Source organism: Buteo buteo, chromosome 6 (assembly GCF_964188355.1).
Source record: "Buteo buteo chromosome 6, bButBut1.hap1.1, whole genome shotgun sequence".
NCBI lineage: Eukaryota > Metazoa > Chordata > Aves > Accipitriformes > Accipitridae > Buteo > Buteo buteo.
This window is the reverse complement of record NC_134176.1, coordinates 18,316,273-18,335,333: the sequence shown is the minus strand read 5'-3', so window position 1 is coordinate 18,335,333 and position 19,061 is coordinate 18,316,273. Positions and strand designations below refer to the sequence as shown.

The 19,061-nt window shown below is 44.3% G+C and overlaps 1 protein-coding gene across 1 annotated transcript in view; it reads left to right on the top strand.

The window, feature by feature from the left end:
• Positions 1–19,061, top strand: part of RIN3 (Ras and Rab interactor 3) — a 70,069-nt gene that overhangs the window by 29,018 nt on the left and 21,990 nt on the right. Inside the window, exons 4-5 of the mRNA XM_075029939.1 lie at positions 13,484–13,556; positions 16,608–16,699. Coding sequence (XP_074886040.1) covers positions 13,484–13,556; positions 16,608–16,699 — 165 coding nt within the window. The remainder of the gene's footprint in view (positions 1–13,483; positions 13,557–16,607; positions 16,700–19,061) is intronic.

Here is a 19,061-nt window from a genome sequence, read left to right as displayed (position 1 = left end):
TCACATTGTGGAGTTGCTGTCCTTGTTCTGTATTTAAACCATACCCAAAGGGAACAATGTGCCACCAGGTGTAGCTGTTCAGAAGCATCTCTTCCAACGCGCTGGGCCAAGTCTGGGTTGAGCCCGCAAAATCAATAAGTAAACAGCTGAAGTGGGGTTTGTGGTGAAGCCTTGTCTGTAGTATGGTTACTTCATTTATTACAGAAAAATTCTGAAATTTAAATTAAAACTCTGCCTGCTCTGACCATCCGAGCTTCTCTGGAGACAAACACTGAATGAGCTGAAGCATGACGGAGGTCTTGAAATAACCTTGACACAATCAAATAGGAAAGCCAAAATAAATTATCTCTGAGTAACATAAAAATGTCCAGATCACGATTAATACCACCTTTGAAAGATGAAACACAGTACCATTGGACACAGTAGATTATACTCAATTTCTCATTTATGGACAGCAGCTGTACTTCAGGTTATATGGTATGGGCTTGCGGTAAGGACCTACAATATACCTTGACAGAAAAGATACAGGCAATTACTGCACTCAAAAGTAGTTTAAAAGCAATCACTGAGTATTGCTAAAACGTTCCAAGTCTAGTAGCAAAAAAGAAGTTGATAAAGAAATCCAGTGTCCTGCCCTGGTCACCATATTTGGTTGGTCTTTCTTAAAGTTAGACTGAGCTCAGGCAGTGCAGGCTGGAGCCTGGTATGAAATGCTTGAGACAGACAGTAGGGATTTCAGAGAAGACCACAGCTCAAGTAAAACACACAGCAGCAGTTTACCTGCCTGGTTAATTCTCTAACTGCTTTTACCAAAGGATATCCGTCTGCCATGAAAGTTCATGAGGACCTGACCACTTTGTACATCCACCACCCTCTAAGCTCTGTCCATCAGAACAGAAAGAAGAGTTACACCAGGTCTAGAGGCAGAGGGAAGGCAGGCCTAGCTGGGGAGTCAAAACAGAAATTTAGACAAGCAAAAGTGTTCCTTTGCACGCTGGATTTTAGGAAGGGTGAAATCAATCAGAAAAGGGAAGAGATTATTTAAGGGCTAAGATTTCACAGTCTACTTTCCTGCCTTAATAATCCAAAATAGGTGCAGTCTAACGCTGTGAAAGCAAGCTTAACTCTCAAAGCCAACTTTGTCCATCATTACCAAGTTACTTCAGCCACTTCTACACTTCCATTCCTCCTTCCCAAGCACATGGCGGGGGGGGGGGGAGTTTTTTATTATAGACTAATGCCATTTGCACAGGATAAAAAGGGCATGTGCAGTCATTCTGACTGTCCTGTAGCAGTAACAGATGGTAATTAAACAACAGTAATCAGGCAGCAGCATGTTTACAGAGGAGCATTAGAGTAACATGGGGATGGACTTTGTTCATCTTTGCAGGCTTAGCTCTAAACAAAGCTGCTGAAAGCCCTCATCTTTACAGCCCAGCCATCCTGAGGTGAGGGCTGTGAGCACGCTTGGCATGATGGCAGAACTCAGGTGCAAGGGATACAAATTCCTGCCTGTGTCCCTGCATGGGTCGGTAGGTCCAAGCACTATGAGGGCACTCACTGAGTGAGCATGAGGCAGGGCAGAGGAGACAGATTGACTAGGAACAACTCAGTAGATGCTCTTTATTGGCTCAAACTCCTTCAGATGCTGATAATGGACTTGCCTATTGCACTCTGCTGGTGCCCTGGCCACTATGGCCAGATATGGTCCATTATGGCAGATTTCCCTGTTTTATTTTGTTAACATTTCTTTTAATACATGTTGCTGAGGCTGGATTAACAAATTCAGAGACCAAAGTCCTCCCTGCTAACATGGCACAGCAAGGTCAGGTGGTATTTTCCCACATGAACTGCATTGAAGTACTGCACAAATGAGGTCATGGGAAAAAAATGGGAGGATAGCTCAGCTACTGCAGTCTACTCACAATTTAGTTCCTTTAATGAGAGTGGCCAGTTGTGCAGATGATCTTTGTGATATGAATAGTTTTGTGGAAATGTTGGCAGCTCTTGCAATAGCTTCCTCAGTTTTGCAAGTCTTTTTGCTAACACCCTGCCTGCTGGAATCACAAAGTAGAGTGAAGATAGGCAGAATTATATTTTTTTCCCCCAGAAAGAGAAATAACCCTCACAATTGCAGAGAAAAACCTGAAGATGTAATCTTAAAATCTCTTAAAGACTCAGAAAACAGAGGATAAGGGAAAATAACCTATAGGAAGACAATCTCCCATTTTTAAAATTAATTCTAATTTCATTTATTTTGGATCCCTTCTGAACTGGAATGGAGATGGAAAAAGGTGGAAATCTGTGGTACTGACTGAGGTCAGAAACATGGGATCTTTCACTTCATAGCTGAAGTGAATGAATGGAAGTATGGGCTAGTATTCATGACACTGACTTCTAAGATGAAGCCATTTATTTGTGTAGCACTTGCAGATCTTCATGGGAGGTTTTCAAGACGGTGCTGGATGAAGACTTGAGCAACTTGGTTTGACCTCATGGCTGACCCTGCTTTGAGCAGGGGTTTGGGCTGGCCTAGAGACCTCCTGGGGTCCCTGCTAGCCTGAGTGATCCCATGAGAGGGAGCCAGCCAGTGAGACTGAGTCAGTCTGTGGGCAAGCTGAGGGCAGATGGCAGTTCTCAGAAGGGATGTCTCAGGAGAGCAGCAAAAGCAGTTCCCATTCTCTAAGATCCAGGTTCTGGGAGAAATACTGCTAAGATTTACAGAGGGATGGTGGTGAAAAAATAAATAAAACATAAATATTTCCTGGGTTAGTGTCTCACCTGTGATCTCCCCAAAAACCATAACCTTCCTTTCTTTGGTAGATAACCTTGTATACAGGGGAAATTAAAGAAAGTGCTCCATCTATTTAATCAGTGCAAATTTCCAGTTGAATTAACTCATATGAGGTATCTCAACGTGCTTGAAAAAGCCCAGTAATGCCCTATAGATGCAATTATACACCCCTTGGCATGTTGCAGAGCTCAGCTTGCTGCTGCGGGCTGAGATAGACTTCATCAGGTGGAGTTAATAGCACTGCAAGGCTCCTGGACTGATTTTACACAGGTGCTAAAGGGACTTTTCAGTTGGAGGAGGACAATCCAAGGAGTAAATGTACATCCCATCCTTCCTAAGTCAAATCTCTTGAGACAACCTCTGACTCATCAGAGGGCAGGCAGAAGGGCCAATCAGAACGTACATTCAGTTACTTCTGTCATCACTGTAATGGTACCGTAGTTCTTTTTAAATTGTCACTTTAACAGAAACAGTTGGCCTCCTTGAGTGGAAACCCTGCAGCTTTCAATACCGGAAAGAAGAATTCTTAATACTGTAAACTAAGGCATGAAAAGCAGGGTAGGACTATTTATAGGTCTGATTTCCTCTGAATAGATGAGAGGCTAAACCTGACATTACGGAGTGAAAAGATCAAGAGGTTTTTTGGTTTTTTTATACGCCATGCTGCTCTTCAGCAATAAAGCAGACAAAGAGGGGACTGCCTTGGCACCCACCTCATGAACTGCCCTGGAGACTTGTCTCACAGCCGGGAAGGTCAGTAAGCATCTTCAACTTCAGGTTTACTATAGACTATGATTTTACTGAATATATATATATATATATAAAAATACATAAGGCAAAAACATCATTAGTCCCAGTAACTAGTAGTTAGGGTACTGCAGCCTCATGAGCACAAGTAAAGTAGATGGAAAAGGGTGTGTGTAAGCACCGTCCCTAGGAGAGGCAGGAGCCAGGTTTTAGGTGAGTTCAGGCTGTAACTTTGAGCTGACACTGCTGTCACAAGAAGCGGTCTCACCGTCCCTCATCCGCCAGCTGCGTGTGTCCGTGAGCTCATGCCCCTCTGGTCCCTGTCTTCCTCTCCCTCATGCAGGTTGTGGCTGGGAAGGAGTGAGCAGCGTGGATGTGGGGATGTGAAAGCAGGACGGTGTGGTGGGGCAATGCTTTCTTGGAGGTGCTACCATGTGCTGGGTTATGTGAAATAAAGCCTGGAAAGGAGAAGGAAGTGATATGGGGATGGAGGGTGGCTGGTGACTTTGAGAAGAGTGGGAGGCAGGCTGGAGACAGAGGTCTGGGAACACGATGGAGAGAGGCAGTAGGCGGCCAAGGATGGGGTCACATCCTGTAGCACTGGATGATGGCGTGAGCATTGAGATGCTGTGGGCGAACCTGAAAGGAGGCTGCCCACGGAGGCAGGAACCCAGCAGAGCTGCCTCGTGGTGCAAGGAGAGGAGGCTGCAGGTATGGGGCAAGCACTGTCAGGATGGGTGGGAGGTCAGTGCAAAACTGCAGCCAAATTGCCCTGTAGCAGCCAACCTCCTCGAGGCAGAGCATCGCTGGCAGCGTGCCGAGGAGCAGCCCCTTGCCCTCCTTGCCGAGCTGAACTCAGCCGAATTTTCCCAAGGAAGTCAGTGTCATTGCACCCATTTAATAGAGTGAGAGCTGAGGCACAGGTTGCTGAAGGGGCTCGGCCAGCTGCGTACCACCAGCCCTGAACAAGCCCAGCTCCTGGCCAGCACTGTATTTACTGGGCTGCAGAGAGGCCCTTTGCCTGCCGAGCACTTGACTTTGTTCAGTGCTGAGGTACCAATACTACTATTCAGACATTTTTTGTATGCTTTCTGTATAGCCTGACAGGCAACTCTGCTGCCGTACTGTGAGGGAAGCCAATTTTTCAGGTTTACTTCAGAGGAATGTTTTCCTTTATTGTTGCGTGATGGAGTGTGTGATTGAGGCAAAGTAAGAAACTGTTGTCAGCTCTGGGCCTGACTAGCCTGAAAAAAGCAGAAATGTGCTGGAAAAATAACAACAGTTATCAAGGCCCTTGGGAGAGAAGATCCTTCTTCCCTTCTCTCGCCAAAAATGGCTGATTCTATATCAATTAAGCAAATCATATATTTCAGCAGCAGAACTTGTCCAAGGCTACTTTTTTCAAGGATTAGCCAGTCAATGAATAAAAGTTTACATATTTTTTTAGCAGGGGAGGCTGGAAAAGCTGAATATGTAGTTGACTTTAAGGTTCAAATTTTAAGCGGTTTAACTGCATGTAAGGAGACCTTCTGGTCATGCAGGCTAATATCCTATTTTCCCATAGTAAATGACTCCTGTTCAGTATGGTAGACACCTTGCCGTTAAGGATAGTAGACTGACAAATGTTATCTTTTAATGTGGTTCCTGTTGCTGCCGATGGTGTGTCTGTGCGACAGCTCTGAAGACGTAGAGCTACCCTAGTTATCTTCAGATTAGCCCCACTCAGACACAGATAATAATCTGCCTGCATCACACAGGGCTCAGCATGGGCTAATTTCCCCTGTTTATGCATGTTTCTCATTAGCGAGAAAAGCCTGCTGTCACCTACGCAGCTTCTTGGCATGAAAAACCTGCCGTTGAGCAAGTCCACCCCATGGCATGGGATAACTGGACAATTCTGCCCCAGCTCTGGCCTCCAGCTCAAGGAGTGCCGTTTTGCTGTTGCCTTCTGCTGGATCTCATCTGCTTCCACAGGCGGTGCAAGGCCAAAGGCCACCTCTGTGTGGGCTGTCTTAAGGACACAGGAGACTTCATCATTGTCTGGTCTACCGTCTGTGGTTTGATTGGAGATAGAGACTGAATGGTCTCTAGTCCCCTAAGGATGTCTAACCTAGACATCTTCCCAAGGTCAGTCTGCCTGCCAAGGATGAGTTCTCCATTATCCCCATTGTTATTAACCCTGAAAATTGAGTTAGTGTCGAGGAGTTCCCACTCAGGAGACTACTCTGAAGTAGGAGCCCAGAGTCTTGGTTTGGCAAGAACAGCGACCGAGGGCTTGGGGGATATTGTAAAACATGGTATGAGGACACATTTTATAACCTGTTGTGCAAGTTCATAATTTCTTTTCTAAATGCACACGTGCACAAGAAAAGCAGAAAGTCTCACCAAGTCCTGCTCGTTTGAGCTGAGTTCCACAGCATTTTGATGTGCTGCTTATTTTAAAACACAAAACACTTTTAAAACATGACACCTGTGCAGCTGCTTTTTCAGGATGTAACAGTGCCAGGTTTCTGTGTGGTTTACACGTTGTTTTGGAAACATTCTGGTTGCTTATAGTGGGTGGGTTTTTTTCTTTTTTGTTTTTTTTTTTTAAACTCTCATCCTGAAGAGGTACCTCCCCTCTCACCATGCAAACATTTTCATTTTTACTTTAGGCTTTAAACCAATAGGATTGTAGGAAAGCCTGTTGGAAAGAGGCCCTCAGGGTCTTGTTAGCTTTGTTAATCGTCGCTTGGTTGTTTGGGTTTTTTGCCTTATTTTTCACCCCCAAGAGGCATAATGCAAAATCTGTGTGTAATCAGAGCTAGAGACTATGCGTGCTGTTCTAGGATAATATTGTCTTACCCTACTCTGCTTAGTACCTTGAACATAACCCAAAAAGCTTACTGGTTTTACAACAGCTACTCTAAATCAGTACCCATAATACCAGTGCCCTTGTCTCAGTGGCTCAATTGGAGCAAATTATAATTTTGCCCTTTGCTATCTGAAGATCTTAAAGAGCTTAATAAACAAGAGTTTAGACTTGTAAATGAGATAAATAAGATACTGCTCAAAGTAAAATGAGGGCAGTAAGGACCTCATACTTTGACCTTTGAGTAGGACCCTCAAGTCAATTTATCCCACTCAGAAGAGTGGAAATCAGAAGACCTTCTTCCACCAGGTTGGCAACTAGGTGGGATCACAGCTGTCAGAAGCAGAAATACCATTTTTTCCTTTTATTTTCCACCCTATTGACCTCTGCCATTTCAAAGTGGGTTAGTCCTTTTCATCACTCACCTTTGGAAAGTGTGGTCTTTTTTTCCTGGAAGTCTGTCACACAGAATGTGGTTCTGTGTACCGGATGGCTTCCCTTAAAATGCTCAGAAGACTTCCTTTTTCTGTCTTAACCTCAACTCTATGGTATTTCATGATGTATCTCAGAGCCAGAGAAATAAATTTTTCTCCAAAGCAAATGGGAAAAAAATGTTCTTAATAAAATACATCTGTATGATAACATACATTTTTCACATAAGGATTGATTCTCAAGATTATCTATACAACCTGGAAAGTGTTGCTAAGAACTAAACCCCCAGAATTTCAAATCATAGTGTCGTTTCCTGTTACATGAGGCACAGAGGAGACCCTTTATATATCTGAAAGCTTCGTTTACTTCACAAAGTTTTACTGAAGAAATTTGCCTTCTGAGAGCAACTTGCAAATATCTACATTCAGTTTGTCTTGTCAGCCATAGCCCTGAGCCCTGACAGTTTGAATCACCATGCTGGGCACCATAAATCTTGTACTGCCATTGTAGCGTATGGGTGGATGCTGAATTACCTGTGAAAATGTGACTTCTCCAGCAATGATCCCACAGTGCTCAACTGCTTACAGCAGGGACCACGCCAATCGAATGTGTCACCCTACTCCCCTTGGTGTCCTTGGGAGCCCTCTCAGTCCTCAACATTTCAGAAAGGTCACATTTTCCCCCTCAGCCCTGCTATGTGAGAGCAAGAAAACAGACCCTGGGTGGCTACCTCTGAAACTCCAGCTAAACCTCATGTTGCCGTCTGGTCCTGGGAAGAAGTCCCGGATCTCCCCAGCCTCTGGCTGAAGAAACAGTGCAAACCAGGTATGGAATTTCCACAGACTTTAAGGTGTTTATTTGAGCAGTAAAAAGGAGATGCAGGGTGAGGATCTGAGGAGGAAGGCAAGTGCTTTGAAACCAAACATCTATTTGCCAGACTGTGCTCTGCTCTTAACCCCTGAAACAGCTGGCAGTGCCCGTGGGCCTGCCGGGACTGCTCACATGGATACCTGTAAGGAAAGCACTGAGGAGCTGTGACACTTTTGTTTTAGCTGGGTTAGCTGTGCTTGAAGTACCCTTGAGAGCCACCCTCTCAGCCCTGCTGAAACACTAATCACAATAAGGAGGAAACAGAGCAGCGAAATTACTGTAACAAGTTTCTGCTCAAGCATCCTGCAGCAGAGGCAACGAGACCAGGCGGCAGCAGGACTTTATGCTGAACTAAAGGCATAAAATCTAAGTGGACACCAAGGCACTGCCCATCTGCTTAGGTGAATGTGGATGAGCCAAAGTACAGTGGAGTGGCCAAGATCCCTGTGGCTGTTAGATGTGGGGACGGTCCTTTTTCTTAGCACCAGGATACACACACATGGTGCACAGGGAAGCAGTCAACTCTGTCGAGTGCCCCCTCCACTCAACCCCAGCCTGAGAAGAGTGCAAAAGCCTGTGTTTTGCATCTTGTTTAATGGCATTAATTTTGTTCTGCACAATGCAATTATATTTTGTGAAAAACCTAGTTTAAAAATAGATTTCTCTCACACTCTAGACCCAAGCTCATTAACACTTTATCACTTTCATAATTCATTAGTTTCAATTTCCCAGGAACTGCCACCAGCAGTGATTTTTTTCATCGCGGCCAGAAAGATTAAACTCTGTAGGAAACCATAAAATTGAAATCCTGTAAGAAAGCATGAGTTGGATGCACAACAGAAGACTCTGGCAGAAGTCCAAACCAGGGAAGTTTCTGCACTGCCTTGATGAGGGGGAAAACCAGAAACAACTGACAGTTTCATGAAAGAATCACTAGGAGAGACAAGAAAGACAAAACAGACCCGGGTTGCAAGACATTCTAAATTGTGCAATCAAAAAGGAAACTACAGCTTAGACATCAGATGGAAGAAGCAGAGGCGTCAGATTGAAGAAGAAATAAAAAGGCCTTGAGAAGAGAAAACAGATAAACAGTGACAGTGTTTTACAAGAACACAGCACTTGAAGGCCTAGCAGTACTGTCCAGAAGGTCATCAAAAAGTAATACAGGGAACAATGTTAGGGACAGATACTAGGAACCTTCAAACAGACAGAGCTGTTGCAGAAAGACACCGCAAACACCTTAAGGACTTCTAGCAGTGTAATCTAAATTTCCCTCTATCCAGCTAAAGCTCTTTCTCTTAATACCACCACCAGCCTAGTGCATGAATAAGGGCCAGAAGGAGATTTGCACATGCTCAGGGAACTGAAACAATAACCCGAAGGAATTACGTCATGCTCTCACACATCTCTGTAAAGCATGGCAGGTGCGACAAGCGCAATGTATCGTGACAAACACAATAGCCCCAGCACTGGGGCTATGGTAGTCACTGCAGTCCTCTCCTACAATACCAAGGGCTCTTTCCCCAGGGGCAGGAAACTGCTAACTTGGCCTGTGCAACAGCTAGGAACGTCAACGTCTGGAAGTAGGATCGGTAACCTCTGCCTTGGAGCAGAACAGCAGCAAAGCTGGCCAGTGCTGCTTGCTGCAAGGGTCAGTGCAAGCAAGGTCATGGCAACTGTGGTATCACGCCAGAGACTTATAGCAAAGGAGGGAAACACCAATGAGAGGTCTGGTTAGGAGACTGTGGAGTTATAATCTTAAAATAGAAATAGAAAAGTAGAATCACTCCCATGATGACATATCTCACAGCATGCCAGAATCTGGAAAGACAAGAGCATCTCAACCACATCCAAGCAGGACTTCTGAGGATGGTTGTGTTCTCAGTAGTCCTCTGTCAACACAACTGCTGCAGAATAAGGAATTCAATCTTTGACTTCAGATGTCTCTGAAGGATTACACAGATATCAAAAACAGTGAATAGGACTAACAGTGCCATTAGGGAAGAAGAAGCTGAAGTAATTGGGTCCCGTGAGCCTACGTAAGCAGTAAGAAGATGGAAATTGGGGTGGTTTGTCCATGTGACCAGAACAACAGGACTAGCAAACACAATTCTGCGGGGAAAAGTCAAAGAGGAAAGGAAGGCAGAATGCCCAGGGACAGCGTGACTCAAAAACATCAGCATCTGGATGGAGAAATGACGGGGAGATCTGAAGAGTAAAGGGAACAAGAAGACAGATTCCAGTCAGTGCCTAAAAGTGACACTCTTCAGAGCATGTTGGTGCAGTAAAGGGAAAGATGAGACAATGATAAATATTTATAGTAGTTCATAACCTGGCCATGTCCTGTTCACTTACTGAGTTGCACAAGGGTCACAAAACAGAGTATGGTCAACAGTGAACCAGTAATTCATGTTACTAATGCTTCTGTCACCCATAAAAAACTTTTCAATTAATCCTGATATCTTCATTTCAGACTGCTCAAAATTGCCCATTGATCTACACATTTCTGCTTTTATTTCCTGAAGGTGACTTTTTTCTGTGGGCTTCTAAATATCAGGTAAACCTCAATATGCTGTGGCAGTATGTTTGGCTCACAGAACCCAGCCTATTTTTGCTGTTGCTTTTCATCATATTCTTGACATCCTGCCACTGTTCTGGTGAGACACAGAGATTTCTTTGCTCTTCAGGTGCCCTGGGTATAGTTTTATGAGCCCAAGAAAGGTGAATTTTGTCTCTGCAGGATTACAGCAGTCTAGCAGAAAAGTGTCTGCTTGTAGCTTTTGCAAAAGTCAGAAGTTTCTATAAATGGCAACATCATTGTCCTTCCCTGAGCAGCAGTGCTTATGGAGTGAAATGTCCCCAGCTACCCACAACATGTCCACAGCCAGAGAAAAGCACCTCGTCCTGACTGTCTTCTCAGAACAGGGTGCCTTGAGGGCAGTAACAGTGCTGGGGGGAGAGATACGTTGTCCCCAACAGTCAGCGGAGCCCTTTTAGCTGTACAAACTTGCTATTTTCTGCATCTTTCCAAGAATCAGAGACATGCAACAGGACCCACTTAATGGTCTCCACAAGCGAATGACAACCATTCCCACCTTAGACATTCCTGTACCAAACCCATCATCTGCCACTGAACAGCAAAACGGTCAGAAAGGACTACTTATCAGTGATGCCTGCTGGTGGTCAGCAGGTGTCTAGATAAAAACAGGTTAAGGAAAAAATGTTATAGTTTCTCCCAAGGAAGACCTGTCCCACAGGAGATTGCAAGGCTTTCCCCATGGGTGCTGTGCTGGGAGCAGGTCCAAGTGGCTGCGATAGCCCTGCACAGGCTGCTTGACACTGTATTCGGAATAAATTTGGGGCAGAGTATTGGTCCTGATGGTGCTAGTACTTTGAGTAATGATCCATCTAAAGCAGTGTTTTTCTATTCTTACTTGTTTGCAGGCCACCCAAAAATGTCCCAGCAGAGCTGTGGGTCTCTGTATGATGAATTCCAGCCTGCTGACAAATACACTTGATTTTGTTACCTTCTATGACCTCTCAGAGCAGATCAGGGACAGTCCAGTTTCTATATACCACATGCTGAAAACTCCTGTCCTTAAGCTCCAGCAGCTTTTGTACCTAGACTGCTTTAGCTATGTAAGTTCTGGTGATTTTTGGTGTTTTATGCTATTTAACTATATATGGGAGAAGAAGTAGCTGTATGGTGACAATGGACTTCTATGTGGATACTCCTGACGCTGAGGAGCTCGGACTAATAATTTTTTGTCTAAAATTCAAGCTCCCAAATGGCAGAGCTTCCTGGCACAGAAACAATCATTAGTCCCAATCCAAGCAATCTGCTCATTTATGTAAACATGTACAGGTGCAGCCTGCTTTCTTATGTACACCTGCAACTTGGGATGCCAAAGTGAACATGTGGTTCTTAACGGAAAAAAAGTCCTTAAAACGGTCGTCCACATAAAGGCCTTTATTTAATTGCTGGAGATTCAAGTGAGTTCAGACTCTTGGGTGTTGGTTCATTCTCTGGAACAGCACTGGGTTTTGTCTTTATTTTTGTTTCCTGTGTCAGAGCTGTGAAGCAGATGGATTTCAAACTATAGAAATTGTTCATGGTAGTTGTTTAATGAAAATCCCTCACTGAAACATGATTCTTATTATGGAAAAATAAAAAACTTGCCGAACACTTATTTTTTCCCATTGTGAGAGAAAAGTTAGGGAAAAGGATTGTTTTGCTTGAAGTATGTTTTAAATTCCACGTTGCAGTCTGGTATCAGTGCACACACTGAGGCTGATCTGTTCGTGCAGATCCAAAACAAATTGATGTTAGGAATGACTTCTGAGAATTGCACAGCCTTTGCCTCTTTAAAAAATGCCTACATTGGTGTATTCAGCCCAAAATAGCAACCTGCCAGGCCTGGACTAAGACAAAGGGGGAAGTAAAAGGAAGAAATGCCTTGTTTGGGGAATGAACTGTGAAGCTGAACAGGAGACAAGCTTGAACATTTCCTTCCAGTGGGATCCTCTGCTGGCTGGAGAACAAGATCCAGTGCACGGAGCCGAGGGAGAGGAGAGCCAGGCGGATGTGTTGCTCCCGCAGGTGCTGGAGGCCCTGCTTTGTAGGGGAACTAACAGCCAGGCAGGCAGGGGCAAGGAGCTGGAGACGTTTCACAGGGCTGTGAATCATGGCAGACTGAGGAAGCTGAATCACGATAGCTGAGCTTCGTGTCCACAGCTCTGAGCTGCGGCTTAGAAAAAACGGAGCAAAGGAAGATGCGGAGCAGCTGTGGGCACCGCTACATGGGTGTGAGCTGGTGCTGCTCCCCAAGGATTCGCGGCGTGCTCCTGTGGCAGGAACAGTGCAGCTCTAAGGGTCCAGTTGTCCACCACCAGTAAGCAGGCATTTTTGAGAATTCACTGCAGATTTCCTTAAACTTGTCAGTCTCTGTTTGTGATGGTGTGTTGCGTACATACAGGCACAGACAACTTGTGAGACTATAAAGCTGAAGCAAAGATGGACACTTCTCTCCTGCAGATCCATCTCTTTCTCTCTGCCTTGGGTTATCGGTCAATGTGAAATTTTCTCCGCTGGCCGGTGAATTTTTTCTAGCTTAGCAGCCAAAAGCTCTATAATAACATGTGAGATTTGGGCTACACAGTGCCATAGCATGCTGTTATAAAAGAGGTCATCCTGAAGAACTCTGCAATGTGGTGTAGATTGTGTTTTGACACTTAAAGGAAAGTGCTGTCACTGTATAACATAATGGGAGGGAGAAGACAGGGGAGATACAAATAGGCTGTGCTCACGCTGCCTGCATGACCGACCCAGGCCAGAGCCCACACACATAGTAATGAAACAGTAATTTCTAGTATTTTTGCTTCAAAGCACTTTGTCCGTCCAGACCAAACCAGATTCCAGCATGGAGAGTCACAAGGTCAGCCGTATATGTATTGCGGATATGCACATCCTTAGAGATAGATGGGCTTGTAATGAACCTTTTGGCTGTGACCTGGGTTTTTTCTTCCCATTGTATCTATTACTTCCCAACACTGTGATATCTTGAGCTAACCATTCAGAAAGCCAGGCTGAGACATTTCTTCTCTAGTGTTTCCCTCAAGAATCTCATTGCATTTGGCCATCTGAAGCCAGTTCTTTATGCTTCTTCATATTAGCCCATGCAAATACTGGACAATCACAGAATACAAGATGTGTGAGCGAAACCCACCGGCTTTATTACCATACAGCTCAATGACAACGGTTGCTGACTGTGTTTTTTGTTTTTCATCAGTCCTGTACCTGGAAGGATCTGTCCTTGTATTTGAGGATGTCTTCAAACTGGTTGCATTCTACTGTGTCAGTAGGTGAGTTGGATTCATTGCTTCCATGGAAGGGTCGCTTTGCTTTCCCCTCTGGACTGCCTTTTCCCAGTATCCAGCCACAGCACAGCCCCAGCTGTTTCCTCCAGTTTCCTCTAACCTGCCAGACCAGGAGGTATTTCTGATGCTGGTATCTATGATGGGGCCAGGTCACCCAGTTTCCAGCCAGGCACACCATAACCACAGCTGTCCCTGAAGCGGGAAGCTTTGTCTGAGGAGGGTCCATAGGGCTGCACCCACAAAGGACTGAGGCACAGGACTGGGGGTAGCAGGGCAGGGAGGAAAAAGGGTCCTGGATTAGCCATGTCTTATTAAAAGCAGCTTTAAGCATACACACGCACCTGGCAGTGACCTAGCACACCTGCTAGCGGACTATTGCCTGCAGGAGACTCAGAGCACTTAGTCACCTATGGGGAATCTGTCAAGGAGAGTAGTCCTGAAACAATCTCTGTTCTTGAGCCAAAATTTAAAAATAAAATAAAGTTATAAAGAAGAGACCTTGTTTGTTTGCTCAGTGCAGAAATACCAAATGTAGTGGGCACAGAGATGGGAAAGACCTGTAAGGTCATTTTCATTAGAGCAAGGTTTGATCAACAGCTGATGAGTGCCGCTGTGTAATTAAACCCGTGTGTCTGCAGTCTCCTGTAATCTGTGTGTTTGCACCCAGTATGCTGCAGCGATACCGCCACGACCTACTTGCCCCACTCCAGCTGCAGCAGGCCTGGTTTTGAGTTGGATGTAAACTTTTGACCTCCCCTATATAAACTTAGATGACTCTTAAAGTAGTTATTTCCATTTAAAAGGGGAAAGCAGATTCAGGATATGTTTACAAGGTAGTTGTGTTAGAGACTTGGTTAGGTCACATAGTAGGAACCGGCTATCTATGGTATGATACAGCGTGCTGCAGCTCACCCAGCCAGTAATATTTGCACTATTTTGAGGGCTGCTTCTGCAGCCAGCTGAGTTCAACACAGCTGGGCCAGGACTCCTACCCTCACACAAGGGACCACGCTCTGTCTCACCCCCATCAAGGAAAAGACATTTAGCCATCTAGATGTGTATAGACCCTATAGAATGGGCATAAATTAACCCCTGGACCCATATAAAGATTTCTGTCTTACCAAAGCAAAAAGAAGAGCCCAAATGCAAACAAGAATTGGGAATTTCTAGTCAAATGGCTGGTGGGAAGGAAAATATGCTCACTTCTGCTTTCCTGCAGAAAGGATCATGGCTTGAGTCTCAGAAAGAAAGAAAAGCTTTTCTGTTAGTTCCTGCTATAGGTGTTACTTCTGAGTGTCAAATACACGTTGAGATGGTTCATGCGATTTCTTAGGTCGCTGTCAAAAGACAAGGTAAATAGGGAATCATTTTCTGAGAGAAGCAGGTAATAAAAAGGCTGCTTAGGCACTGACCTACCATTTGCTGACAGCTTGTCGGATCTCTCCGTGATGGTGAGTGGAGAGGCCTGTTCTCAGGGCCGTACTAAGTAGTCATCTATAAATAGCTGGAAACAGCTTATCAGGGCTGACAGGCTCTTCTCAAAAGAAGGTTTGGCCTGTGTAGGTTACCTTAGATCACAAAACTAACACCTGTAGGTAACAGGTGACTTGGTGGCTTGTCTGCAAACTGCTGCCCCATGAATAAAACAGATTTTTTTTCTATTGCGGTAGTGTCTTAATGTTTCCTGATATTTAGATGTATTTTTCTACCAAAAAAAAAAAAAAAAAAAGAACGGAACTACTTATGCCTATAACATTAGCAAACAAAGAAAGCAGAAGGTCCATGGACCCTCTTCCTCTTTTAAACCTGATATCTGCAATGAAAAAAAAATCCTGGGATCACATCAGTTTACGTCAAACAATGTGACAACAGGGTGCTCAGTGGTGCACAGAGAACTCAAGGAGTACACAGTACATCAGTAAGATATGTATCTGTTAATAGGGGCAAAAATAGCCCCCCCTGCATTCATCTGTCAACAGATCTGTCCTCCCCAGGCCTACAGTCATGCACATTTTTGGGGCATGCATTTGTATAGTGGAGACCACCTACTCACAAGGCCAGCTTTTTCTAAAATAATTTCCTGCAGCTTGCAGAACATTTTGTTACCTTTTCTAATGTGTAAAATGACTCTGCACCATTCCTTGCTACCTTTTAGGGACTATTGTTACTGGCTTTTCTAGTCCTTGTTAGAATGGGAATTGAGGTAGGAACAGGTTTAGTGAATTGTTATTGGGCAAGAGGCAAACCTGAACAGTTCACCACCAGCCCAAGAGCTCCCTTAAATTACTTGAGACTTAGGATGTGTTTCAGTGAAACCCAACTAACTTCCTCTGAGAAACTGTATTTTAATTTTTTTTTTAATAAAAATACAGCATCTTTGCAGAAACCAAGCAGTCAGAAGTGTGAGAGCAAAGAGTAGAGGGATATATGTGTTTCCTCAGTGTCATGCAACACTTCATCGTTGTCTGTCACTTCACCCAGGGGCTACCCTTCCTCAGGAGGGGTCTTCCTTCCCTAACCCCACTGTGTCCTGCCTTGTCAACATGCCTTGCACTTACACTGATTTTTAAAAGAGGAAGCAGGGTGGGGAGAGAGGGGTAAATGGAAAGAAAAAGGACTGCAGATCCCCTCTACACCAAAAAGAATGGCTTTTCTAATTACAATCATTACCATTTGCAGCACCACACTTTTCATGGGAAGGTATTTCAACCCTTGTGGCCTCCCCTGAGGTGAGAGGCATTCCTGCTGTTTTCATAGGAGGAAGCCAAGACGCAGTGATTAAGCCAGCAGCACGGCATGAAGCATCGCCACAGGAGCTGGTGATCTCTTGTGAAATCAGAGCAACCCAAGCTGGCACAATGTCCATGATGCCTTACTGGCTGTGTGAGATCTTCCTTTGACAACATTCAGGACTTTGCAAAACGGGGCTGAAATTGTGAGCCAATTCAATCACTAAAACCAACAGTAAAATCTGGAGTTCCTAGAAATTGTGGGTTTTATTCTGTCGTTGGTTTTTCACTGTGTTTCTTTTTACAGGGATTTGCTGCCCTTCACCCTGAAGCTGCCACAAGCAATATTAGAAGCCAGTAGCTTTCAAGACCTTGAAATCATCTCTAGTCTAGGGATAGGTAAGTCCCTCAAAGCAGCCAGAATTTCACTCAGACCTGTGAGAACCATGGTGCCTTGCACAGACATAATGCAACTGGAGGATAGATGAACTATTGTCTTCAGAATAGCTGAGGAGGCCTGAAAGCAAGAGAGAAGATGTTTATGATCTTTATGTTGATAGAAGCACACTGGAAAAAAGGCCACTTGCCCCTTTGGACATAAACCTCCACTTGGACTTTCTGTGCAGGGTGTGGGACCTACAGTCTCACTGTATAAGCTGGGGCTTTCAACAACTGAAGTGCAGCACAGCCTCTCAGGATAGCTTACACACACGGGAAGTAGCTGGCATCTGAGGTATATGAGAAGACGAAAACACCTTTGCAATTTCCCCTTCTGATGTGTGGGGGCAATGCTGATGGAAGTGTGATATTTTTTAATTTTGATCTTTCTGCTTCCCCTTGCAGGATTTCTAGTTGGTAGAGAAATGTGTAGTGTCCCAGCATGTTCTCTTGCTTCACACTAATCAGATAGATACAAAAAAGAATGTTATTTTTAGCGGCAGCACCAAATGAACAAATTTTAGATCAGATGTATCAAGTTACAGAGTTGGGAAATGCAGTTCTGTTAACTAAAGGAGGTCTCCTTCCCATTCCTTCCCATTTAACACACTCCACTTGAGACAGCTATTACAGTTAGCTACTCTCATGCTACTTTGCTTTTCAGTTTTCCCTCAGCTGTTGAAAACAGCCAAACAATGGTGAAAGCTGAAAAGTTAGCTCACTTAGAGATACTCACTAGAGCACCCTGAGGCTTTAGGGATCTATTTTTGGATCTTCTGCATTATACCTCTGAGAAGGCATGAGCAAACCCCACTGGTTTCAGTTCAGGCAACTTTGTTGAATTTAACCATTAGATTTGCCTCTAACACTTTCAGCATCCTCTATTTTGAATATGTTCTAATTTGTCAAGGCATCCTTAAGTATGGGTGTACAGCCAGCACTTCCTGCTTAAAGAAAGGTACTTTGCAATTTGAAATAGCAAGTTGCAAACGTATTATTAGTTTTACTATAACAAGTGTAAAATTTGGATTAAAAGGTAAAAAGTGTATCATGATTCTCCAACCTTTGGTCTAATTTGAGCTAGCAGAGGTGATACTGACTCAGGCAATGATCTCCAGCAACTTCTGAAAGGAAGGGTTAATGAGAACACAAGCACCAAAGCAATGTTAGTTGTAGTCTTCTTCCTTCTCTCCTGTATACTGGTGGTCATAAAAGTGGTGATGCTTGGAGGTTTACTTGTCACAGTATATTGCATGCCAGGAAAGTTTCTGACAAAAGAAGAAAACCTGCTGTTGTGTAAAGATTTCCTGGGAAATGATGCTAGCTTCTTGGGGTGGCATGCTGTCTCAGTAAAGTCAAACAGGCTGAAGTAATGAGTGATGCTGTTTACCGCTTCCTGGAACAAAATTTCATGGGTACAAATGGGTACACAAACAATAAGTGCTGCCCGAAGTGGCACTCCCAAAGGAAAGCTAGCATTGTTTGAAATTCTTGTATGTTGCTTTTTATTTATTTCAAAGTGATATGTTTTTTGAGGGGGTAGAAGTAAGATGCTTACCTGCAAGCTGGATTGTTCCACAAAGGATCTGGCTGTTATGTGTATAGTCAAAGAGGATGTACTGCAGGCCCTCTAGTCCTGACCTCACTGGTACAGAAGGTATTTTAGCAGGAGAGTTAGCGTGACTGCACAGCACAAAGAGCACATACCATCACAGACGTGCCAAAGTCTCAAACTGCTTAATTATCCCTCCCAGAATATAAGCTAAGGGAAGAGCCAGGATAGCAATTGGAGATGATCCTGGGATGCCTTTCCTGCTGTACAAGACAGTATGGCTGGGCTGAGAAACAGTCTCTCTGAAGCAGCTGTGTAACCCTTGGTAGGACCACCTCATCTGGTCCTTCATGGTCTGAATGGAGCATCGCCTTTTCGTCACAGTGTCTTATCCTGACCACTACTGAGAAAAATAACCAAATTCCCTTTTGTACATTGGTTTACTCACCATTTCCTCAGCCCATGAGACTCCACAGCATTATGTTTGGACTTAAACAAGCAACTTCCCCTGTCCTGCGTTTGCTGATACCCAGGAGAGTTGGAGCGTTTAAAGGAAATCATACTCCTGCCAGTCTCAGATGTGAGGGGATTGGCAGTGCAATGCTATTAAGTGTGGTTGCATCTGCACGTCTACTCCCGAATTATGTTGTCAAGAGTGCTGCTGTTCCTGGCAACACTTTTATTTCAAACTTGTTTGTTCTCCTCCCTCTCATGGTAGGAAATCAGAGAATAAATCTGTTCTAACCTCAGGCTCCCTAAGAAAACATGCTG